The 24,439-nt window shown below is 52.4% G+C and overlaps 6 protein-coding genes across 6 annotated transcripts; 2 read left to right on the top strand and 4 right to left on the bottom strand.

The window, feature by feature from the left end:
- Window positions 1-899: 899 nt before the first annotated feature.
- Window positions 900-2,760, top strand: AYO20_08595 (hypothetical protein; the record flags this gene model as incomplete). The annotated part of the gene is made up of 2 exons (XM_022646871.1): window positions 900-1,914; window positions 2,126-2,760. The coding sequence occupies 2 exons, from the start codon at window positions 900-902 to the stop codon at window positions 2,758-2,760; spliced, it is 1,650 nt and encodes a 549-aa protein (XP_022497207.1).
- Window positions 2,761-3,587: 827 nt separating this feature from the next.
- AYO20_08594 (hypothetical protein) lies at window positions 3,588-5,210 on the bottom strand (the record flags this gene model as incomplete). Its single annotated transcript, XM_022646870.1, has 1 exon — window positions 3,588-5,210. The coding sequence occupies one exon, from the start codon at window positions 5,208-5,210 to the stop codon at window positions 3,588-3,590; it is 1,623 nt and encodes a 540-aa protein (XP_022497206.1).
- A 745-nt stretch (window positions 5,211-5,955) lies between these two features.
- AYO20_08593 (hypothetical protein) lies at window positions 5,956-7,734 on the bottom strand (the record flags this gene model as incomplete). The annotated part of the gene is made up of 1 exon (XM_022646869.1): window positions 5,956-7,734. The coding sequence occupies one exon, from the start codon at window positions 7,732-7,734 to the stop codon at window positions 5,956-5,958; it is 1,779 nt and encodes a 592-aa protein (XP_022497205.1).
- A 1,729-nt stretch (window positions 7,735-9,463) lies between these two features.
- On the bottom strand, window positions 9,464-11,140 carry AYO20_08592 (hypothetical protein; the record flags this gene model as incomplete). Its single annotated transcript, XM_022646868.1, has 1 exon — window positions 9,464-11,140. The coding sequence occupies one exon, from the start codon at window positions 11,138-11,140 to the stop codon at window positions 9,464-9,466; it is 1,677 nt and encodes a 558-aa protein (XP_022497204.1).
- Window positions 11,141-11,903: 763 nt separating this feature from the next.
- Window positions 11,904-14,464, bottom strand: AYO20_08591 (hypothetical protein; the record flags this gene model as incomplete). The annotated part of the gene is made up of 2 exons (XM_022646867.1): window positions 11,904-12,562; window positions 12,613-14,464. 2 exons carry the CDS (start codon window positions 14,462-14,464, stop codon window positions 11,904-11,906), a joined length of 2,511 nt encoding a protein of 836 aa, XP_022497203.1.
- An 866-nt stretch (window positions 14,465-15,330) lies between these two features.
- Window positions 15,331-24,349, top strand: AYO20_08590 (hypothetical protein; the record flags this gene model as incomplete). Its single annotated transcript, XM_022646866.1, has 2 exons — window positions 15,331-18,046; window positions 18,630-24,349. 2 exons carry the CDS (start codon window positions 15,331-15,333, stop codon window positions 24,347-24,349), a joined length of 8,436 nt encoding a protein of 2,811 aa, XP_022497202.1.
- Between the last annotated feature and the right edge of the window lie 90 nt (window positions 24,350-24,439).

Here is a 24,439-nt window from a genome sequence, read left to right as displayed (position 1 = left end):
GCGCCACCAGCAAGATAGCTGATTAAAGCGCCATGACCTTCACGGCGATTGCAGTCTCGATGAGCAGCAAACAAAACGATCGATGCAGTTGATCCTCTGCGCCAGCCGCTGTTTGCGCGGCGGCACATGCCTTTGCATTGCTGCAGTATGGGAGCTGGACGGTTATTGGCGACTAGCAGTGACAAGGGGATAACCACCAAGTATCTCCTTGCTTCTGCGGAAGGTTGAGCATTTATGTGCAAAAGGGCAATTGATGTTGGACCTCTTAACCGAAGGGAGATGTTTCTCCAAATGTGGCCAGGAACAAGAAGAGGTGTGCCAATATGATGCCAACTGCAAGGGGGCGCAATCCGAGCCTCAGCTGCCATATTGCAGGAAGCTGGGTGGAAACTGGTGAGGTAATGCACAGACTTATTTTCCTCTAGGAGTGAAAGCAGGAGTGTTGCAATATTCATCGATACTCTCTATACCAACCTCTCATCTGTGTCTGACTCTCAGTGGTGACAGCATCTGCATCCGTCTCTTCAACCGGGCTATGACTGGATGGTGATCTGAAACCCTCGCAGTATACACAGAATGAAGCGTCCCGTCTTGACCTGAGCGTGATGGTGATGGTGATTGTGCTGAGGCTGGCGCTGGCGCTGGTGCTGGTGCTGGTGTCATGGTCTGGAATGCCATCGAGCATGGACAAAACACACAACCACCAGCATCCAGGTCGCCACATTCCTTCCCGCGAGCACCGAGCATCATTCTTGAACTTGACATGCCTTTTCTCCAGCTCTCTTGTGGTATGGTAGTGTCTCGGATCAAACCAGCCGCCAGCCCATGTTTGTCTCTTGAAGGTATAAGTCCAAGTCGTGCTTCTGTCCTTTCAGTCAGACCGTTTCGTCAACATCAAAATGGCAGTGGCTTTTTCTTACAGATTTCTGCTCTTCTGTGTCGCTTTATGTATCAGTTCTGTTCTCGCATCAACCTCGATAGGTGACTGGGAAGGTATCGCCGCCAGCCTGCGCAGCACCTTGGACGCCATCGAGCTGTCACATGCACAGCATGTTCCGCCGTCCAGAGCGGCGCGGTCACGGAGAGACGTGATATTTCGAGCAGGTCGTGCTGGGTATTGGAGACCGTTGGCTCGCAGTCAGCGGCTGGATCCTTCACAAGATTTTTCGGAACAGCTGAACGAGTTAGTGGGCGAGATTGGAAACGCCATCGAACAGCTGATCGAGTTGCTTGCGTCGCAGTTCACGCTTGCAACACTGTCGCCTTCTCTCGCCACGTCCACGCAGTCACAACCACACCCCACCATCTTGCCCATCACCAATGTCGACCCTCACTCTCCCCCTCCGTCGTCGACCATGCTGACGAGCTATGCGACGTCAAGCCCAAGCACCTCTACGCCCTCAATTTCGATCCCATCATCCTCCTCTTCGACGACTGCCACGTCCATCTCCACGTTTAACCCACAAGCCTCAGACCTCAATGTGGTCTACTACTCGCAAACGGACCTGACTCCAATCATCTCGCTGACCCAGGTCTGCAACGACCCGGCCGTCGACATAGTCATCATGGCCTTCGTCACGCATCTCGTCAGCGGTGACGGCGGGGGATACCCGGCCATGAACATGGCCTCGAACTGCTGGGCGCCCAACGCGGCCCAACAGGCTGTGGGAGCCACGAAGCTGCTCGACTGCGTGGGCGACGGCCTAGCCAGCAAGATCGCCACGTGTCAGCGGCAGGGCAAGAAGGTCCTTCTCAGCCTCGGCGGGTCCGTGGGAGACCTCACGCTGCCTAGCGACGACAAGGCCATCGAGGTCGCCAATACCCTTTGGGGCCTGTTTTTAGGAGGGACAGCGAATGCCACCCTCACCCCGCTGAGGCCGTATGGGGATGTGGTTCTTGATGGGATTGATATTGGTGAGTTTTTTTTATTTCTTCTAGCCCTTCTAAATCCTTTCTCTCCTGGGGGTGACTTCTAGCTGTTTGTGTGTTGTGGACTCGTTGATCCTCATTCCTCATTCCTCACTTCTTCACTTCCGGTTTTTCTCTTTCTCCCCCACCCCCAACCTTGATCCATTTGGACGACGTCTCCAAAACTAACCGAGTATCTTATGGTGCCGTGAAATAGACAACGAATTGCCCTCTGCCGCTACGCACATCCCGACCCTAGTCTTGACTCTACGACAACTCATGGCTACCGACCCGTCCAAGGCGTACTACCTCTCAGCCGCGCCGCAGTGTCCGCGGCCCGATGCGTCGGTGCCCGTGGCGAGCCTGCTCAACGACATTGATTTTTTTAGTGTGCAGTTCTACAATAACCCGTCGTGCCAGCTCAGCGCGGGCGAGGGGTTCTTCGACTCGCTACGGGCCTGGTCCGACGACCTTGTCCTCGCCGGTAATACTGCCCCGACAACCCAGCGAAGGGCGAGGAGCAAGAGATCTGTCGAATTAGATGCTCGGGACGCCCCTTCTGGCTCCTCTTCCACCTCTCCAGGTGGAGATGTCAACACATTCCACATCATCAACAACGGCATCACCGCCCCGCGTCTGCTCATTGGCACCCCGGCCTTCCCCGGCGCCGGGTCCGGCTACGTCGACGTCGCCACCTACAAGTCGATCCTCGGGCGGGTCAGGGCGATGGACCTGCCGAACCTGGCTGGGACCATGTTTTGGGACGGCGCGTATCAGGAGGTCAGTGCGCAGTGGGTCAATGGCGAGAACGTCACGTTTGCGGAGGTGGTTAAGGAGGTTTTGGGGGAGTGAAGAGCCGTGAACCCGGAAGAAAGGGGTGGAAGGAGGAGGAGGAGAGGCAGAGATGAACTCGGTATCAGATACTAGAACTAGAACTGGTGAGCGAGTGAGGGAGCGAGGGAGTGAGACAAGAGATTGGTTTTGTGAGACAGAAAAAAAAGAAAGAAAGAAAGATTCCGAGAAAACCACTATTACACTAATTTATTTGATCTGGATCCCTTCCTCTCCAGTGAAGGCGACGGGACAGGGGACTTTTTCATAGAAGAAGAGGAACTAGTGGGAAAAAGGGAAATAGAAAAATACGAAAATACGGAAGGAGGGTCGACGTCCCCATCGATCCATGTACCGAGTACTGAGATTGACACTGCAATTTGACATTGACTTTGAAAATGGTCTTGCTGCGCTGGGTTGTAGATCAGAATCGACTACGATACCGACACCGACGTGGATGGCTTTGGAGGATCTGCACGTCCGCGATGCGACTACCCTAAGTAAGGTGGCAAAGGAAGGAAGTGGAAGTGGAAGGAAAGGGAAAGGGGATGAATCAATGACCGGAATGAATGACTAGATGGAATGCATGGAACAGGTAAAACGTGTAGACGATGATAAAACGAGAGCCTAGCTATCCCTCGCTTCCTTTTTTTAGTTCCATTTTCTTTTTTTCTCAACTATATATATGTAGATGGATGGTGTCCGTATTTTTGTTTTTTTGGTTCGACCATATGAATTATCAATAACTACCCAAGACGTGTGCAAGCAACTCTCCCTATCGAATCGTATTTAATAAGAATGACATCCTAATCCAAGGTATGCTCCACGCCCTAGTGACACGCAGTGGCTTAGTCGACATTGATCTTGACGTACTCGCCCTCGTCCTCGGAGCCGGATTTCTCCCAGTCGCTCAAGTTGTCCTCCTCATCGACACTGGCATGGTGCTGGTGTTGTTGTTGAGCCTGAGCATGGCTTTGGCTGTTGATATCCTCTGGCTCATACCTAGGAAGGGTCTCCGTCGTTTCGTTGTGGGGAGCCTCGCACCCGACCGTCTCGGAGCGGTCGTCGCGGTCTCGCCATGCTTCTTCCTCCTTAGCCTCACGACGCCTTTCTTTCGCTTCTGCCGTCTCCCCCATTGTGGTATCCACCGGATAAGAATGCTGGATTGTGGGAGCCTTGTTTTGAAGATGAGGGATAGCCGCAGGTTCGGCGTCGTACATGTCCCTGTCCTCGTCGTCGGCGGCATCAAATAACAGGTCTTTCTCGTTCATGTATGCGTCCTCCGGTCTCTCGTCAAACCGGACGGGCGAGGGGGACGAGCTGCCCCCGACGTGGACTTCCTTCTTCTCAAAAGTCTTCTCAACCTTGGGCACGTGGATGATCAAAACGCCGTCTGTCATCTTGGCGGTGATGCCCTCGACGTCAACGTTGGCAGGGTCTTTGGACGTTCCCAAGCGGATGGTTTTCTCAAAGACGCCGGTTTCGCGCTTGCGACCATCCACGACCAAGCGTGACATCATCTCTTCGTCGACACCGGGACGGTGGACAACGCCAGCGACACGCACGACCGATTTCTCGCCATCCCAATCGACGCCCACGTCGGATTTCTTGGCACCAGGGAGAGAAAGGTGGATGATGTAGGCCGAAGCCGTATCAAAGATATCGGTTCTTGGCTCAAAGTCGGTCTCGGTCGAGCGCGGGGATCGCAGTCCCAGACCTTCAGCGGCAGAGGTCAAGTCGACCCCAAGACGCTCACCAAGGTTGTTCAGGAAATTGCCTAGGTCGAAGCCGGGTGCTTGACCTGCTCGACCATCGGCAAAGGGGCCGCCGCGAGGTGGTGAGCGTGAGTGAGGTCCATGATGATGGTGTGGTCCCCAACGGCCTCTATGGAAACCTCCGCGGCCGCGGAACCCAGCACGGGGACCATGGCCTTCAGCACCTTCGTGTCCCGGGGGGCCATGCTGACCGAAGGGGCCATGAGGGCCAAAGAAGAAGGGAGGAGGCCCAAATGGAGGGGGACCAAATGCATGGGGCGCGAATGGAGGCGGTCCTGCCCAAGGGTTGTGGGCAGCATGATGGCCATGACAGCCACGTCCACCTCGACGGCCACTGTTGCTTTCTTCGGCGTTGTCTTTGTTGTCCTTGTCTTCGAAGGCTTTTCCGAACCGGCCACGGCCACGGAACGGCACGTTCTTACCTTCGGATGGAAGAGTTGAAGGGTCGACTTCGGGAGGGTCGTCGACGTTGGTCTCGGATTGCTTGCCCTTGGCTTTCTCGCTGGTTTGGGCAGAGGCAGAGGCAGAAGCCTGTGCTCGCGCTTGAGACTGTTCGGCCCCTGGACGAGGGGGCTGCAGTGGTGGAGTCGCTGGGACAGGTCGGCGCTGTTGGGCGAAGAAAGGGTGATCTTCGATCCCTGCAACAAAGTCCCAGAAGGGATGAGGTGGTTGATTCAAGTAGTAGATGGGAGGCATCTTGCTTGCTTCAGTGATAGATAATGCAGGAAAGGAGTGAGAAATGATAATGATAGAAGAGATGGCAAGCCACAGCACAGGTCGGAATATCCTTTATAGCAACATTACCTCGAGCTGTGATTACCCCGCCGCCTAGGCAAACGCATTCCCTACGCATACACCCTCCAAGAAGCTTAGGCGACGATGGCGGCGACGCAGCTCGAAGTTGCCAGAAGTATTGGACGCCACAGGCTCAAGTGGTGGCAGACACAGCAATTCGATTGGGTGCCTGCGCCATGTGGCGACCATGGCGTGAGTTTCGAGGAGGGACAAGGGACACCGACAAGAGGTTCTGGGCTGTCGTTATTCTCGGTGCCTAGATGGCCATGCAATTCAACTGGCTGATGAAAGGATAAATTTGGGGGGCAAGATTCCTTGGGATGATCGTCAAGCAGATCCTTGATGCTCTATCGGCTTCTGACAACCAAGTCCGCGCCGACGGAGGGACGCGTTGCAGCGATCTCCGGGGTCTGGAGGAAAGTAGATCCCTCCCGCTCGGGCTGACTAATAGTATTCGGGCCCGAGCCACGCAGCCACTCTCAGCCTTGTTGCCTGAGACCAGCAAGGCTACCATGTTGCGCACCTGCACACACATCCCGAGTACGACATTCAAGTCAAGCACATCAGTCGAAGCTGGAAAATGACTCACTAGAAAGTCTCGCTTCATCTACGCCATCCCTATGAATCTCAGTCTGTTCACACAACATCACGTCCGCAACTGAACCTTCATCGTCATCCCATCCACCGGCACAGACGTGACCTGATTAACGCTCCATACCTCCCGTTCACCATCATCCTTGCCATCCCCTCGCGGTCTCTCCATATCTGCCTTCTGCGTTTTCCCTGAATAACCTACTTTCTCCCACTGGAAACCTCTTGCCACGGCACAAAGCACCACCTTAGCCTCCACCATTGCCAACTCCTGTCCGATACAATTCCTCGGACCACGCTCAAAGGGCCGCCACGCCCCGGTTGGTAAAGACGCCACGTATTTTTCATCCAGCCACCTGTCAGGGCGAAAGACCGCGGCATCTTCCCCCCAGACCTTTTTGTTCAGGTGAACCAGGTATCCGCAGACGTAAATTCTTACGCCATTGACCTGAACTTCTTTTTCCTCTCCACTAGTTGTGCGCAGTTTTAACATTACCGGTGTTGGATTTTCAGGCGAGACTTCGGGGATCCGTCGCGCCGTAGATGCAGGGGGATGTAGGCGCAACGTCTCCTTAATGAAGGCTGTCGTGTAGGGTAGGCGACTGCCGAGAATGGCTTCGGTCTCTTTACGAGAATCTTCATCTGTGCGGCCAAGGATGTCCAGAGCGTTGAACGGGCCTCCCTCTTTGCCAAAGACCGAATCATGTTCTTCAACCAGTTTCTCGAGAATGGCTGCCGCGGACGGTGACCACGAAGCTTTGGAGAGCTCGAAGCAGAGCCATTGAATAAGAGTGGCAGTCGTGTCCTGCCCGGCGAACAGAAAGCTCTTGATTTGTGATACGGTGTTGCGGATCAGTGCCTCGTCTGGGGTCAGCCCTGACAAGGCTAGGCGCGTAATGGACCTTTGCAATCTGGACTGACTGTTGTCGTTTGCGCCAGACTTGGCCGACCCTTGCACCTGTTTCTGCTCCGCGGCGAGCTGCTCGCGGATGACTTTAGCCAAGTTGCGATTAAACACCTGCTCGTAGAACCACGATTTCGTTGGTCTGATAGGATCAAAATAGACCAGCGGGTTGAATCCCCTGCCAATGGGGTACACCAGCTTCGAAAGCAGCCTCGATGCCGTGAGAAGACCAAAGGGGCCTTTTGATCCCACGCCGTCTGGAGTTGTCTGAGCATGATAATCTTTCTCGATGGCGACAGTTGTGATGATGTCTGTCGTTAGATCCTGTGAGTAGTCCTTGAGACTGAACGCTTCGCCACTTGCGGCGGCCTGTTTCAACCGATCAATGAAATCGCGAGTCTTGGACACAATCAATCCATCCAACGTATGCAGATGTTGTGGGGAGAAACCCTTGTTGAACCGCCTTCGCAAGACCTTCCACTCCTCTCCTTCGGCAATGATCAGGGATTCCAAGCCAATCAGGCGATACATGGACATCAAGGTATCGCTCTTTGGGAGAGAATATTTGAAGACTGAATTAGGCTGGGTGATTTGCTCCGCGATATCCGGATCTGCGACAATCAAAAAGACCGTGTCGACGGGAAGCAGATCCATCAGGTATGCTGGAGGTCGGCCAAGTGATTCCCAGATTTCTTCAAAGGCATAGTCGGGATGCCTTTTGAGAGCCGGGTTGAGCTTTTCGCCCATATTGACCAAATGGCCCCATACTGGATGACGGGGCAACTGGGGGATTTCTTTGTAACGACGACGAGCGCTGATTGTGGTCTGGACGATCTGAACGAGTTTGATCGTGAGATAGAGGCCGACGAGGGCGCAGAGGAGAAAAGGGAGATGATTGGCGTCAAGGAGACCGAAGATGGGTTGGACCATGTTGCCGTGAAGTCAATGGACGAAGGTTGATGCTGTCCTGTCGTTGTGGCTTACGGTGGGTTAGAAATACCCAAACACTTTGGTGTGAGGTATCAACAAGGCGGCCTTGGGCCCAACAGACAGCTAGGCCAAGGAAGATCTGGAAGGGCGCGGAGGCTGATGTCGCGATATGCCGTCGCTGTGGAGCAGATTTGAAAGGGGACTGTCCGCCTTTGAAGTAAGGAAGACTGAAACGTATCTGTGGACCAGATCAATGGGATCTCCGAGGAAAGAAGTATCTAAGTAATTATTTAATGCCGGACGGGTGATTGGCGCAGTCTGCATGCCCTGGTACTGTGTACTTGAAACCCACGATCATCATTGATTGGCGCCTAGAAACTGTCTTCAGGGCCCTTAACGCCCGGCCCGTTAGGGACCAGAAGCCTAGAAAAGTATGGTTTACGAGGGTCTAAGTCGTTTCTCTGCGGGTGAGGTAGGGATTCCAGCCAGGGGATTCAAGATTCTGCACTCACATACCAACCTATCTGTACTTGTACCTTGTATGCGTTTGAGAAGGCTGCCGTGTGCGTCTTTGAGGCTGGTGGTAGACAGCTTCATTAGTGAGCTATTTTAATGTGCATTGCACTGACTAAGTACGAGGTAGTAATTTTGGCATCCATTATTCCGTCTTGTATACCACCCACTATATTTCCACTGATGTCCTCCGAACGTTACAAATCGACGGGTACCAGCGCGCCGGATAGGGAGAAACTCGTTCTTGACTTGGGCGTCCCTGGATTGACTCGGGACAGGGCTCTGGACACTCGACGAGTCGAGCACAAGCCGAGGCCTGATGTAATCAACCCCCACCATGTCTCTCTCTGCCTTATCCACACCATGCATGATCCATCCCTCTCTCCATCCCATCACTCGCCTTATTCACCACACAGAACGTAATCCTGTGCCCCTCTTGGCCCTCCATCCCTTCCCCCACCAACAACACCGGGGAATCATATACTTTATCCCGCAAAATCTGCCTCAAAATGTGCTGGTGAGGTGGTACGTGGCAATTTACACCTTATCCTTCAGAATTACAGAACTTGGGAGGCTAACAAATCTCCCTCAGGCCGAGTGGTTATGGCGCAAGTGAGTTGAATCCTGAAGAATCACCACCACATTAGCGAGGTATAATACTAACCCCGCCAAAAGGTTTCAGGTACACCTGGAGCTCACGCTTCGAAAATGGTACGATCGGAGTACTTGTGGGTTAAATCCCTCGTGGGTTCGAGTCCCACCCTCATCAAACCATATATCTTTTTTTTTGCTTTGGGAGGTTTTTCTTTCTACAGAAGAGAGAGGAATGTTGTAATCTTTTTACATCCTACAAGACAAGGGCAATCTTCTTATTCAGGTTGGATCCAAAATACAACTCAGTTGCTTGGTATATTATTTATTATACTATCGCTTGATCCAAGACAGTGCCACTATCAGTCAGTCACGTTCGTCAACACTGTGGTCTCTGTTATCATCAAGTCTGGTGTTCGAATATAAGTGTGGAATTGACAGTAGTGCGGCTGATATCGCTCAAGGTAACAGTAATAGATATGTATCATCATCGTCTGGTATTGACTATGAGATAACCTGCACCGACCTCACCTGTGCATATACTCGGTACACACCTTTCTACAAATATACGGACCACGGCACAAAGCCTATCCATAGCCGCAGAACGGTTTAACGCAGGACGCTCTCAGCGTATAACTGTCTCTGCTTGTTCTTGCTGTTGGGTGTCGTCTTCGCTCTTCATGGGCTCTTGTTCACGCAAAGCTCCCTCGAACCACTCGTGTCCGTCTGGCTCCAAGTGCGGATCATACACAAATCGCCCGAGGACGGCTTTGGCTTGTTCCCAAGTTGTGATGTGCATCTGATCCGCGTGCTTGACCAGCGTCGTTATAAACCAAGGTTCCTCTGTGGTCTCGATTTTGACCTTGGGATTGGCGCGGCGCGTCTTGCTGTTCTGGCGTTGCTCAAACAAGGCACCAGCATACAGCATCCACAAGTATGCTTCTTGATAGTGGACAACCTCAGCCGGGCTGAGCATCTCCATCGCCGTTGCCATGTCACGCGCCAGTCGAGGCATAATGACATAGGAAGCTTCGCGTATATCGGCGCCATCCTCTATCGTCGCTTCGTGCACCCGTTTGCGGCTCTCATAGATCAGCGTGAGAACCATACACGCCTGCGTCAGCCGTTGGCCTTCTGACTGGAAGATGAACTTCTCCTCCATTATATCCACGTATAAATTCATCAGGTTTCCCAGATCGTGAAAAGTCTTGGTCGCAATCCACGCAAAGATCATGTCGGCCTTGAGCCGGTCTTGAGAAGTTTTGAACGGCAACGGAGACTCGGCGATCCACAAGCAATATCTCAGTCGTACCATGGCTTCACGGTGGTCGGGAATGTCCACGCACGGATGCGCGTTGTGAATACCAATCGGAGGGATCGGGAGGTAAGGACAAGCAAGTGCCCATAGTCTCGCGTGTGCTTTCGCAGTCCACTCTCCAAAGGGCAAAACCGTCCTCTCCAGCTTCTTGCATGCCAATTCGGTGGCATCAAACATCATGACCAGCGTGTGCTGAACACGCTCCATCTCGTCGGTCAGAGGATCGGGAAGACGCAAAAGAAAATCCACATGTGCCTTGGCTGCCAGCGTATCCCCCGCCATGCACTCTGTCTCGAACAAACAGCGAATGTGTAATCTTAGTGCAGTCAGCGACTCGACTGAGGTTTGTCTGTGGTCGGTGAGGCCTTCGCGCAGCAGTCTGAGACTTTTGGCGCGCATTTTCAGCCTCGCCGTCGTAAGTTGCTGCATGGTTTGACTCGAATTGAGTCGCACTATGTTAGGGATATGACCGCACAGCCATGCAAGAGCAGCACCCTCGTTCATGTCTCGGAATCTCTTCATGCTGTGAAGGAAGCTGGACCCTCCAATGACCCTATTAGAATTCTCGTAGTTGACCGTCTTGGGCCCGCCCACCGTCAGTCGTCGGAAAAACGGGGGACTGAAGATATTCGGAAGCATGACATCCCTTGCGTATGTGATGATCCGGTTGACTTCGGGTGTGATTTTGACCGGGCACGCATTGAACGGGTCGGATGATCCTTCCAGGAGGAAGACGATTTCGTGATACTTTGGTTGGACTCGATGGCTAGGCCGTTGCCCACTATTCACACGAGATGGATTATATTCATGTACCTCTTCTTTTTGGAGGAGCTGCTGTTGCAATTTTTCCCATTTCCTTTTCTGATGCGAAATTCGGGCAGCGTGTGCTTTTATCTCAGCTCCCTCGAGCTCTTGTTCCCGAACAGGTCTGTCTCGCTTGGATGGGGGCAAGAACTTGATGTTTGAAGGGAGAGCGAGCAACATACTGGCAGCAGAAACTCAGTCATTGGATCATCAATTGCTCACAGCACCGAGGGCAGACCTCAACCACCAGGAGGCGGAAGTCAGATGCAAGACGAAGACGAATTCTCATCTATAAGGACGCCCCGCAATTCCAAGGAAAACTCGTCGTATATAAGGCCGCGCACGAGCCGTATGCGGTTCAGCTCAACTTCGGCGGGTCCGTTAGCTAGTGATCTGCCTTGCACAATGGTGTGCTGTTGCCGGAGCTTAGCTGAGCTTCCCATGATCCGGTTGGTCCTTGGTTCAGGCGGCTGCGAATTTGCTGGCATCCCAGGTGTCGACGAGGGGGTAGTACAGGCACGCCTTTACAGATGGTGAGTCTCATGAGGACAGGGATCGTTAGGCAGCACAATGTATTAAGACCTCTCCGCGAATAGCCACACCACTGTCCGTCTTTGTGTCTAGAACCGGAGATTGAAGTCTGAGGGACGCGCTGACAAAGATCACATCTAAGCTTCCTATACTGTCTCTGGCTAGTGGACAAGGCTGGTTCAGCCATTGATAGGCTTCCAACAGGGTATTTGTTGCAGGCCCATGCTTCGGCTCTCGGAAGCGCCTATGCAAGGATGTCCCAGAGGCAGGAAACCTTAGGATCAACTCGCTTTCACTGGAGAACCCCGAAGGTGATGGGGTTAGCATTACCACCTCTGACCTTCTCTTAACAAGCGGCTGAAATCTTCAGAAAATATGGACTCGACCAGACAGACTACTTGTATTGTGTCCATCATGACTGTTGACCTGGTGGCATACTAATCAGCGGCCACCCCAGTCCTGGGCCGTCAAAGTAATGGTCTGGTGAGTAGTGCATCTGTGAATCACCCCCTCCGCCAACCCCTACCCCAAGACTGTTGTGATGATGATGATGCGGTGGAGAGAAATGCATGTAGAGATTTCCCGAATCATTAAGCAGGGATGCCAAAGATGTGGGAATGGCCGGCATGGACGCAGACGTGGAGAGTCCAGTAATCGGAGAGTGTGCAAAAGTTGTAAATATGGGCGACGTGACACCTGGCCCTTGCTCGGGCGCATGTCCTGCCGTTGGAGGCTGCGGCAGGAAAGAGAATGTGCCAGCCCATTGCCGCTGAGTCTGTTGATGAGCCAAGGGAGAAGTTGGGTGGTTTTGGGGAATTCCTTGAGGCATGAACATTGGTTGCGGAGGATTGCTCCTGTGCATCGTCGCGTTTGGGCTGGGATGTTCTTGGAACGGGAGCGCATTTGCCTGCTCGACTTTCACGGTGCCTCCCACGATGGAATGGTTGACTGGACTTATTGGACTGCGAGAATTATGACCTTTGGGAGGTTGCTCGAGCAAAATCCTTCGGCATTCATCTTCAAGAGCTTGCACACGAGGCTGAAATTGTCTCTGCAAGTGGTTGCCGGTTCCTATATACAACGTTAGTGAGACAGACTTGTCAGAGACAGCATAAACTTACTCAGGACAAGGTCTGCATACGCCATCAACGATGTCCAGCCTTTTAGCTCATTCCGCATTGCCTCGAATTGCTCAGCGGTAACCGACCCTTTTTTCCTGTTGTAGACATACAGGGTGATGCCAAACCCAGTCGCATATGCCAGCGTGGAATGCCAAGTGAAGTCCACGCCTTTGTACCTGCCCGACAATCGGTGAAAGCTTTGCAATAGACGTTTGGCGGATTTGTGGCAGATGTCCAGATGCCGTTCCATCACCTCAGGGTCGTCACTCGTGCAGCATACTGGATGATGTAAGTTTAGCTGATACTCGGCAGCCCACGTCTCGAATAGTAGGGTCGCGACACTTAGATTGACATGCTTTGGCTCGTTTTTGGTTGACTCGTCCCAATCCTGCCGCCACGCGACTATTTTCGTGTTAAGTGTTTCCACGGTTTGAAGGTATTCTTCTGCAGGTCTCCTGACGGCTATGATGTTGTTGTGTAATTCGGTGAGAAGGGGAAGTAATTTTGCCAGGTGTAGACAAGGCCAGAACTCGCATTGACCTGACAACTCCGAAGCGAATCCGGTCTTGGATATCTCGGAGTCTTTGATGGGCCTTGGTAAAGGGATGTCGATATGCTGGAATTGCCATGGTGCCGGTAAGCCAACGCGACAACCTGTCGTCACACAGACACCGAGTATTGAATGAAAGACTCTTTTTCGGAGCTCCTTTGACAGTGGATCGTTTTCGCCGTCCGGGAGTCGGATCTTATCCGGGTCGCGATGGTATTCCAGTTCGATAGCGCGAACTAGGACTTGGTGGCAATAGGTCCAAGATATACCAGGTTTTGGTAGGTTCCGAAAGTGGACGATGAGCAGCGCCATTGCCTGCATAGATGCAAGGGACCTGTCCTGGAGTAGTTCACGGTAATCACCCAGGGCGCAGTGTAGATAACGATGGGAATCGTCGAATTTCTCAGCAGATTGGAGATGGTTTCTCACCGCCGTTTGATGGGCAATTATGGCGAAGACAATCAGAACCTGGAGCCGCTCAGCAACAGTCAACGAATCCGGCTGATCATAGAATCTGTTGACTAGGACCATGAAGCTGGGTCGGTGGACGATCGGAACGTATTGTGACATGATGACCAGAAAATGATTGGCATCACGAAGAGCTTCTTCTTTCGGAGGCAGTTTTGGGTCCTCCACACGTTGAAGTCCACACATGGTATTGATGATTGATGTCCTCGAGAGGTTGAATTTGCCCGTAATCTCAGTGGCATAGTCTTCCATCATTTCACATTCCCAGTCTGCGATGTCGATGACACCATCCATAATGTCCACCACAGTACCCTTGACCGGACCAGAATACAGAGCCTCGGAGTGATCTGGTGCAGGCCAGCCAATGTATTTCGCATCAAGTCTGGATGACGTAGGCGATACAGAATGCGCTGTGGATTGAGAGATTGAACTCCTGGGAGTGACAATAGGCGCGATGCCACTGGAGTCAGACCGTTGCAGGGAGCCATATCTGCGCTGGTAGGCGGCCAGCTGTTCCCTCAAAAACAGCAGCTCATTCTCGGCGCGATGCGATTCTCCTCTTTCTCGTGCTTGCCCCGTGACACGATCGGTGGTGTAGCACCGCAAACCCTTCTGACGACAAGGCTGGCATGCCACCGGGTCTGTGTCACACTTCATCTTCCTCTCTTTACACCGGTCGCAGGCCTGCCCTGTTCGAGACGTCGATGCCAGCTTTTTACGGACCGCATCGCTGTATTGCGCAGGCTCTTCGGGGAGCGTCTTGAGTCTCTTCGACGGGGGGCCATGGTCATCAAAGGCAGAAGGATTCGGTCTCTTTGGAGTCGCAATGTCCATTGTGGAACACGTCTTGCGGAGCGCGTGAGGGATACGTAGTGGCGAGTGTGAGGGTCAATGGGAAAATGCGCCAGGAATTTTTTCGAAAGCATAGGACTAGTGGCAAGTACCGGGGTACATGTTCCATAAAGGGGGAGAAGTGTGTCCTGACAATATGTAAGACGGTGAGCCGCAATCGCAAAGTCCCAGATGACAAGACGGCTGAGGCAAGATATAAAATGGATCTGGCACAAGGTCGAGGTATAGCAAGACTCGCTGTATCCGGAATAGCATTTCATCGATAATTGAGAACGCAATTGATCGTAAAGGGACCTGAGGGACCCAGGTAGGGTACGGGGGGGAAGCCATCCGGGCCAACAGAAGCATTCTTAGAGGGCACAGTGACGTACACTAGACCCCCCAAAGGCAACTCTTGCCCTACGGGATTGGCGGGCTTTAGGCATGAACCTTAGTGTATGGGTGGGTGGTTGGGTGGTTGGAATACTGGCTGCCCACCTGCCCCAGCTGCCCCTCGATAGCCGAGACCAATGCTTGTGGCAGCCCACCACGCCCACTTGCTCGGAAGGCTGGGAATACCCTTGAAAGCCCCCAAATCCTCTTTCGGTAGAATCCCACCTGGTGCCATTGGTGCCTTGGTACCGTCTTCTTTCGAGTCAGCAGTGCGAAATGCACGATTAACCATCACAAAAATTGAGACTCTTTTTTGATCAAGATCCTCGTACCGAGTACTCGTCCCTGCGCCCTGCGCCGACCCTAGCCTCCTCCACGTGACGCGCGATAGCCAAGCGATTTCCGTGCTTGGCATTGTGCAACTATTCAACTGTGATGGACTTTTCTCCCTCACCTTATGTTTCTCTGTGCGCATGATGTCCTCCTCACACCACCCCCGCTCTCAATACCGGAGAATTCCTCGCGGCATATCCCGCCCTTTGATCCGTGTCGATGGTCGAGAGCAGACTATGAGACTCCATTCTCATAGTCCAGAAGTCTACGAATCTTCTTTGTTCGTGGAAGACTGCAAAGGGGATCGGCAAAACTTGACTTATGGGTCATTGGATCGGCATGCCATTCCGCGCTATCGACCAGCCGGTCAAGGTGGCTTACTCGGGTTGGGTCCGAACTATCGAATAGTTTCACGTTCAGATACACGACTCGATGTGGAAAATATCGATATTGATTCCACACGAAGGTCCCGCAGACAGTCTCTACTCGAGGACCTTCCCGAAGATGATGCGGCGGAGAACGTTCCATCCGGAGTGAGCAACGAATCAGATCTACGCAAGGACTTTCTGAGCTTCGATAGTGGGCATCCAAGGAAGAGGAGACGGATGTTGGCGGAACTGGAACATGTCCTTTTGCGAGTGGACGAGAGCAGTGAGTCAGACCTAGACAGTGAAGCACTTTCACCCTCCAAGGACGCTTTCGAGGAGTTCAAGAGGGATCCTGCCCATCAGCGCCATATCGAACTCTTGAGAGCCACGGAAATTCGACCCGAGGACGTGTCGGCATGGCTTGCTTTGATCGAGTATCAGCCCGTTCTATTTGGCGACGCGCACAGTTCCCGCAGCTATGCTACTCCCTCGTCAAGAACGGTGGTCGATCTCAAAATATCGCTGTACGAGCAAGCACTGTCACGCGTTAAAGGCCGCGAAGGTCGGGATACTCTGATCCTGGGTCTCATGCAGGAAGGGAAGGGCATTTGGGATGCAGATAAACAGGCATCTAGGTGGCGAACCTTCCTCGATGACGAGGCCTCGTTTGACCTATGGCGGCTTTATCTGAACTTTGTCCAGACAAATTCCGTCAAATTCAGTTTGGAGACCTGTTTGGGCATCTACAAGCAATGCCTTGAAAAAGCAGGAAACGAGTCATCTGACTCGAGAGACACTAGTTCCATATACGTCCTTCTCCGCCTGACCTTGTTTCTGTGGCACTCTGGGTTTACGGAACGCGCGGTCGGGATTTGGCAGGCCCTCCTCGAATTCAATTACTTTCGTCCCCATATTAGCCCTTCCACTGAACTCATACCATCCTTTGAGGGATTCTGGGCAAGCGAGGTTGCGCGAATAGGGGAGGAAGGTTCTGCGGGGTGGCGGTCGAATGCAAACGGTGAGGTTGAGGCAAGATGCGACAAAGATTTCCAGGTGCAGGACATGGATTTTGAGGCCTGGGCAAATGCCGAAACTGAGCTTGAAAGAACCGCAGGGCTGCCTGCAAGAGCTCTAGACGAGGTCAACGACGATGATCCTTATCGCGTTCTCCTCTTTTCGGATATCAAAGACTTCCTCTTCTCCCCGACCACCGTGAAAGGCTCGTGGCTCCTGCGAGATGCATTCTTCCTGTTCAGTGGCCTTTCGCCACTATCTTCACTGCCTGAGTCCAGAGTCTGGGAACGGGACCCTTTCATTCATAGCCACTTACCTCTCCCCGGCATCTCTGTGGAATCTGACAGTCCTGCAAACAGCAGCTTTGGGTTGCAGTTGCGCTTCCAAGAAGTCTTCCTGGCGTCTCAGCAAATGAACTCCCGGACACGCGGCGTTTCACTTTCTAGCCCTGCAAGACTTGTCGATTCGTCTTTCAGCTTTGTTCGCCGAGCCATATCTCAGCTTACGGAACCGGCAATTGACGAAGAATCGAGTGATCTGCATATGGAATATGCGATTGCATTGGAGGCTGGAGTAGACTTGAAATCCGCCAAGAAACAGACAAGGGCATTTCTCAAGCGCAAGGCTGACAGTCTCAGACTGTACAATACATATGCGCTACTCGAGTGCCGGCTGGACAATTTTGAAGGTGCTGAAAAGGTTTGGTCAACCGCGTTGTCGATGCGACATTCGCTCGGCCAAAAAGAACAGCTTGACTCATTCCTTCTGTGGCGTGACTGGGCATACTCGTACATGCGCCGAAGACAATTTCAGAAGGCTAGGGCCCTTTTGAATCGCATAACAGAGGCACAGGTTGACTTATCTCAGCTCCGAACAGAAAGCGAGGAGACTACTGAGCCATCTACTACAGTGCGGATAAAGGTCGACCATTACATCAAAACGCATATCGAGCAGAGCCGCTCCCAGAATCGAGCAGAGCAATTACCGACACTAATCGACGTTCTAACATTGCATAGGTATCTCAATGCTGATATGTCCCTTGACATAGCCCTACAGACATACCATGCATCTTTAATCTCTTTCACTGGCTCATCGACAATATCTTCTGCCGTGCTTGAAGCCATTCACGAGCAGCGGGCTCGCTTCATTTACGCCCATTCTGTGACCTTTGGAAGGAGCTTCAAACCACGAGGACTCGTGCCCATTCTAAAAGATTCAACAGAAATGTTTCCCGACAACCTGAACCTCTTGCTTCTCCATCATTATTTCCTTCAGAAGGCCGGATTATTTGAGCGGTTGCGGCAGCTCGACCCCAAAGAAGAGGGGCCCAACGATGTACAAACCGGAAAAAGTATCGTTCGATGCGTGCTTGAGTTGATGCTAGAACTCAACAGACCCTCGTACAGCGGAAGCACTGATCACAGCATTCGCTCAGCTTTCAAACGAGTGACGCAACCCGGGTCTCCTGGGCATGACAGTGTGGAAATATGGTACACATATGTTCAGTGGGAAACCTCATTAGTTGGGATCCATGGTCATTCAAACCTAGGGAGAAAAATATCAAAGAGACCCGAAGAGAAAGCCCACATATCTGCAGCAATGGCAACGCAATCCTTTTATGCATCGCTACGAGCATGTCCGTGGTCGAAAGGACTATGCATGCTGGGATTTACACTGCCAATATTGAGAGACGCGATTGGAAACACGAGACTCAGACAGGTGTATCAAACCATGCTAGACCGAGGTATGCGGGTGCGGCTTGACATTTCAGATACGTTGCCGTAGTCTTTCGCACTTGTACATGTATGGTACATGAAGACAGAGCCTCGTCTGCAGGGCGCGAGGCTGAAGATCTTAAATTTTCTTGGCACGATTGTTATCCCCGCAATATCCGGGTGTCTCCAAAACTTTTTTCTGGTTGTCGCATGCCACCACTTGATTGACAGTGAAGATTTCAACGACCAAGCTAAGACAACTGTGAGGGCATCCTTGAAGCTGGCTGCTCTAAATTCCCGCCCATGGAAACAACGTTGACTCCCTCTACCCTCCTTCTACGACAGCCGCAATGACCTCCACCTTCGCCGCGCAGCTTCGCACTATCGCCGCAAATTCTACGAGCGAACTCGATCTACGCGCCCGACGAGGTGCACACGCCGAATCCCTCATTTTCGACCGCAGTGTCGCCGTCAAGCAAGATTGGGAGACAATATATCACGTATGTGTGGAAGGCTTTCGAGAGCTGTGTCTACTGGATACAAGACTGCATGAATTCGAACAAAATCTCTACAGCCCTCAGTCCAAAACGCAGGACCGAGAGCTGCTGAACAAGACACAAAATGAAGCGCTGGGGCTCGTGATAGATCGATGTCTTACTCTCCTTGGATCCAAGGTGGTGCTCCGACCCGGCCTGAAAGCGGTGGAGTGGCTCGTGCGAAGATTTCGGGTTCATGTCTACAACACGGATGTGTTGCTGGCCACATTTTTACCGTACCACGAAACACCTTTGTTCGAGAATATCTTGAGAATCGTCCCATCAGACAGATTTGTCAGTGGGTGGAAATTCCTGGTGCCCTACCATAAAGAAGCTGCCAGTGTTCCTCGACGTGTGGTCATATACAGCGCCACTCACAACGACGCCTTTTTCTCCTTTTTCAACGACTACGTCCTGCATGCATGCCAGGAAGGTGTAGCCCACTCATCACTACTACGCTTTTGGGGCAGCGTCGTTGTCGAGGCGGTAACTGGAAGACTGAGCCAGGTCAGGAATGGAAGAAAAGAAGTGCAGAAACAGCGGACAGAGGACGTGCTGTTGAAGATTTTACCACTGCTCAGTGAAGGGTTTGAAATCAAAGACTGTCCAGAATTTACAGTCACATGTTTCACCATTGTTCTCGTGCTAGCAGGCGGTGCGGATCTTGGGGACCAGGTCATCGACTCCTTGATGATGTCGATTGCCCCCTTTATTGCCGAAGAGACATCCGATTCTAGGTCGGCTTTGGCATGTTTGGCTATTCTGGTCACCAAAAAGACCGACATGAGAGTTCCCAGAAATGTGCTTGACATATTCATCAACAGCGACGACATAGGGCGACGACTGTCTGATCTACTCAAAGTGGTGCCCTTGGCGTCCTTGTTCGAGGCTCTGATCAGCTCTGCGACGTTTGGGTTGAAGCCCAAGAATATCGACAAAAGAATGCGCATAATCGAATGCATATTTGACGTCGCTGAGGACCACTGCGCATCGGCAACAAAAAGTCGGCTCCTTGCACCGCTGCTTCGAAAGCTTTTCTCAACAGATTTCACCCTTTCCGCAGAATCGACAAGGTTGATGCATTTGCTTCAGACGCTGGCTGGCTCTTCAAAATTCTCGCTGTCATTCTCTCATGCGATGTCTTTGGCTGGCTGTACCCAGACGGAGGTGGAAGGTCTTCTCCAGCAAACGATTGAAAGCTCTCAGCAACCACTCCTTGAAAACACACCTATGGAGCTTGACAATCTCGAAGATGAATCATTACAGGATTCGGAGGAAGCCGAAGCCATGCTTGTATCCCTTCCCCCTGAGACTACCGAGTCGTCGTTCCTCTCTTCTGGGAATAATCGCTCTCCTCTATTTGACCAGCTTACTCGAACATTCGCGCTATGCCACAAGAATAGTCAGCTTTTGGAACGATTTGAGCAACTTCCACTCTGGAACAAGCCCTCCAATCTACATATTACCTTCCTGTTGAGAGTGGCACTGGGCGCCTTTTCCACCCCTCAACGCAATGCTGCGCTCCGGCTTCTCTCGGGAGTTATCAAAGCGGAATCACTGGGGCATCTACAAGCTCTGATTCCCTACATTACTGTGCTTCTTTCTGACAACAGCCAACTTGTGCGACGAGCAGCCGTCGGTTGCATCGCTGCTGTTCACGAGGCTGCTTCAAAAGAAGGGAACGGTGAGCAAAACACCGCCCAAACGGTGTACGATGACCTTGGCATGCGGAACGTCAAACCCCTGCTATCTGCGCAAGCGGTAAAGATCCTGGACCAAGTCTACTTGCCTTATCTCGAAGAATTCGTCCTGGATCCCACTTACATACGCAGAATTCTTCAGACAACCTTTACTGGGAATGACCGAACGCCCTCGTCCAAAGCTGCCGATATTGAACTCAAGAAGAGCACGAAGCAAGCGCTCCACGATTTGTTGACCGGCTGTGCTCTGGAATGTTCTTTACTGCGAGTCAAGATCGGCATTCTCGAGCTGCTGGTCGACGTCCACAAAGTGGGCAGCTCAAGCACCAGCAAGATTTTGTCGCCCATCCTCGAAACCTGGGCATCGCTGAAACAAGGAGAAGCCGAAAATGCCGCGTCATCAGAGAGTCTTTCTTTGGACCAAATAGATGCTGTGGTGGTTCGTCTCGTGAATGCACGAGACAAGGACGCCGTGGAGCACATTCTCTCGATGCTTATCGGAGATAGACTCCAGCCACGTGCTGCTCTGGTCAATGCGTTTTTTGACAGAATTGCTGGCATCTGGAAGGATATGCATCATGAATCACAAATCTCTGCTGCCCTACGCCTATTTGATATGTCCTTCTCCAACAACTCGGCCCAAGCTGCTGGAAGTCGTCATGTTTTGCACGCAATCAACCTTTCTACGGAGATTCTTGCTGCAATACTAGACCGCTCATTTTCTGGCCTTGCAGAGATGCAAACAGATATCCCACCCAGGAAAAGACGTCGTGTCAGCCATGGGCGTGAAAGCATACCGAAGGATCTGGCATTCGAACTGGATATCAGTGAGGCGAGATTGACTCTTGCGCTGGAGCTTGTGGAAGATTCCAAACCACAAGGACATCCACAACTGCTCGGAGGCTTGTTCGAGGTATTGATAATCCTCAGACGACTCAAGGACAAGGGCACATCTGAATCTCCGTACCTTCTCAACCTTTGTCTCAGCAGCATATTGGCAATCATCGACAGCGCACGAAAGTCTCCGAGGTCAACCATCGACTTCTCTATTATTCGTACTGACTTGGTCACGGATTGTGTTCGATCGTCAGAAAATCCACAGGTCCAAAGCACTGCTCTCCTTCTCTCGGCCGCCCTGGCTTCTTTGGCTCCAGATCGGATATTGCATAGCATTATGCCCATCTTCACATTCATGGGTAAAAGCATACTGTCAAAGGATGATGAGCGCTCAATCTACGTTACCAATCGAACCATTGACGAAATAATCCCTCCGTTGGTTGCCACTTTGAAAAAGCAGGATGCCAAAAAGCTTGTTCATTCGACTTCAAGCCTGCTTTCCAGCCTCGTCACAGCATACGACCACGTCCCTCAATACCGAAGGGCCGCATTTTACCAGCGGCTTCTCAGCAGGCTTGGTGCTGATGACTTTGCCTTTGCTGTCATAGCTCTTCTCGCATCGAGGCGACATGCGGAAGATATGTCCTCGTTCTTTGCAAGCTTGATGGCAGATCTTTCGGCATCAACTCAGCTGTTGACCTTTAGAAAGCTTGTCGAGCTGAGTGTTGATATTTTCTCCGAGGATCCTCACAATGCCGTTCCCTTGCTAGACATCAGCAGAACGAGCTCGGATGAGAAGAAGGAGCAAGAAGCATTAACCTTACTAGAAGTGGCTTCGAAACTCCTCCAGTCCAAGACCCTCAAAGCGCAGGTAAAGAGACTTTCAAAATCCGATGAAGCTGGAAATGAAAACTTCTGGGTTGAGTTCAGTGTCTGTATGACGCGCGTCCTTAGTATGCTCAAATCCCAGAAGTCTAGCCACGGCAGTCTGACCCCATCGACGAGGAAGTGTCTGAGCTCGCTCCTTGAATTACCTTCCCTCGCCGACCTTCTCAAGATCATGCCCAATCTACTACGGGACATGGCACAATCCGGAGAAGGTCAGCAGGAGCTCCAGCCTCTGGCGCTTAGAGTTCTTGCAACACAGCTCAAACATACTGCTCCGAGCTCAAGGGATACCAAGACGCAAACGCAAGCCATTGCATATCTCCCAACTCTGCAGCACATTATCCGCAGCACGGACGATGAGGCACTCAGGCATGCAGCGATTGCGTGTGTTGATCGCATAACTGAGGCATACGGACGCAAGAACCCAGAAGAGGTCATCAGCGCCTCTACCGCCTTGATTGAAAGCGAATTCGGCCTAGATTCCCACAATGAAAGGACAAGGATCATGTCTCTACTCTGTCTTGCCAGCACGACGGAGGTGCTTAAGGAAGGAAGTGTCCCGATAGTGGTACAAGCCCTTCCTAAAGTCTTGCGTCTGTTGGAGTCGTTCTTAACTCGACAAGGCGAAAGCAACACCAGCGAAGGCCGAGCGGAACTGCACGACGCTTGCTTCACATTGCTTTCTTCGTTCATCACGCACACTCCCTTTATCATCAGTGACGAAAGCATTACTGAGATCATCAGTCTATCCTATCGCTCATGTCTCGCAGAGCCGGACGAGGTGTCACGCAAGGAGGCTCGACATGAGACGCTGAGCCTCATGGCGCAGCGATTGGACTTGAAGACGCTCGTAAGCAGCTTGAATCAGGCTTGGAAACTGGCGGTGGTATCCGGCGAGAAGGTCGATGGAGAAGCGATCACTGAATTCCTTGACATGCTTTCTCAAGCAATTGAGAGCAATTCGAAATCTATCGTCATGGGTGCTGCCGATGAGATATCGGCTTTCATATTGGACGTCCTAGATCTGCGACGGCTCATTCAACAGAGAGACAGTGCTGACCAACAAGCCCATGCCGAAACTGTCGCCTTGTCGGACATTGAGGATGTGGAAAGGAGACTTCACGAGTTGGGCATCGTGTTCATTTACAAACTCAACGACACTATATTCCGACCCATCTTTGAGGGATGGGTTGACTGGGCGACCAGAAAAAGTTCTGGGACTTCCACTTCTGCCGAAGGCAACTTGCAAGAGGATATGGCACGGTTGGCCAGACAAGCAAGCTTCTACCTCTTTGCCACCCATTTCTTCGCGACCCTGAAGAGCATCGTGACGAGCTACGCAAGCTACCTCCTCCCCTCCGTGAACGATGTCTTGCAGTCGGCCATCAACAGTGCCTCGTTGCCGGTGCATGGAACGAAGTTGATTGCCGCAGATCAAAATTCTGAGACGAAACCCTCCCTGCACATTGACCTGTCAGAAGACACCGGCCTGCAACTGTACAAGTCGACCATGACGCTATTGACGACGATCGCGACCCACGATGCAGATGGATTCTTTACTTCGCCCTCACATTTCCAACCTCTGGCCAATCTTCTCGTTGGGCAGTTGGGCCTTGTCTCGTCTCCCAAATCCCGATCCAGATCCACACCTGCGGGCAACACTATGCCCAAGAGCAAGGGCGGAGCCAAGTCGTCCTCGTCCTTGCGGGGCATGATCTTCGACACGGTGATCCCGTGCATCGTGGCCCTCACGACCGCCGTGCAAGACGTGCCTCCGCACCACCACGTCCTGAACCACCTGCTCTGCCAGCTCCGGCGCAGTCCCTCGGCGGCCGTGCGCCTCGCCAGCATCCGCACGCACATGACGCTGACCGAGTCCTCGGAGGTCGGCGACGAGTGGCTCCAGAACGTCGTGCTGGGCCAGTCGACCACCGCCGCGACCGAGGGTGGTGGTGGTGGTGGAGTCGCCGTCGGCGGCGCCGGCGAGACCATGGTCTACGTCAACGAGATGCTCGAGGACGACGACGACGAGGTCGAGGACGCCGTGAGGGACTGGGTCAGGACCGTCAGGGAACGCGTCGGCGAGGACGTTTTTGAGTTTTAGACCTACGACCTCCTAACTACAGTGCATAGATTACTACATATATCCAAGTCTTTTTTCCCCCGAAGGACTTTCTCTTTCGGGCGATTGCTC

This window comes from Fonsecaea nubica, assembly GCF_001646965.1.
Source record: "Fonsecaea nubica strain CBS 269.64 chromosome Unknown Scaff69, whole genome shotgun sequence".
NCBI lineage: Eukaryota > Fungi > Ascomycota > Eurotiomycetes > Chaetothyriales > Herpotrichiellaceae > Fonsecaea > Fonsecaea nubica.
This window is presented reverse-complemented; position numbering and strand designations above follow the sequence as displayed.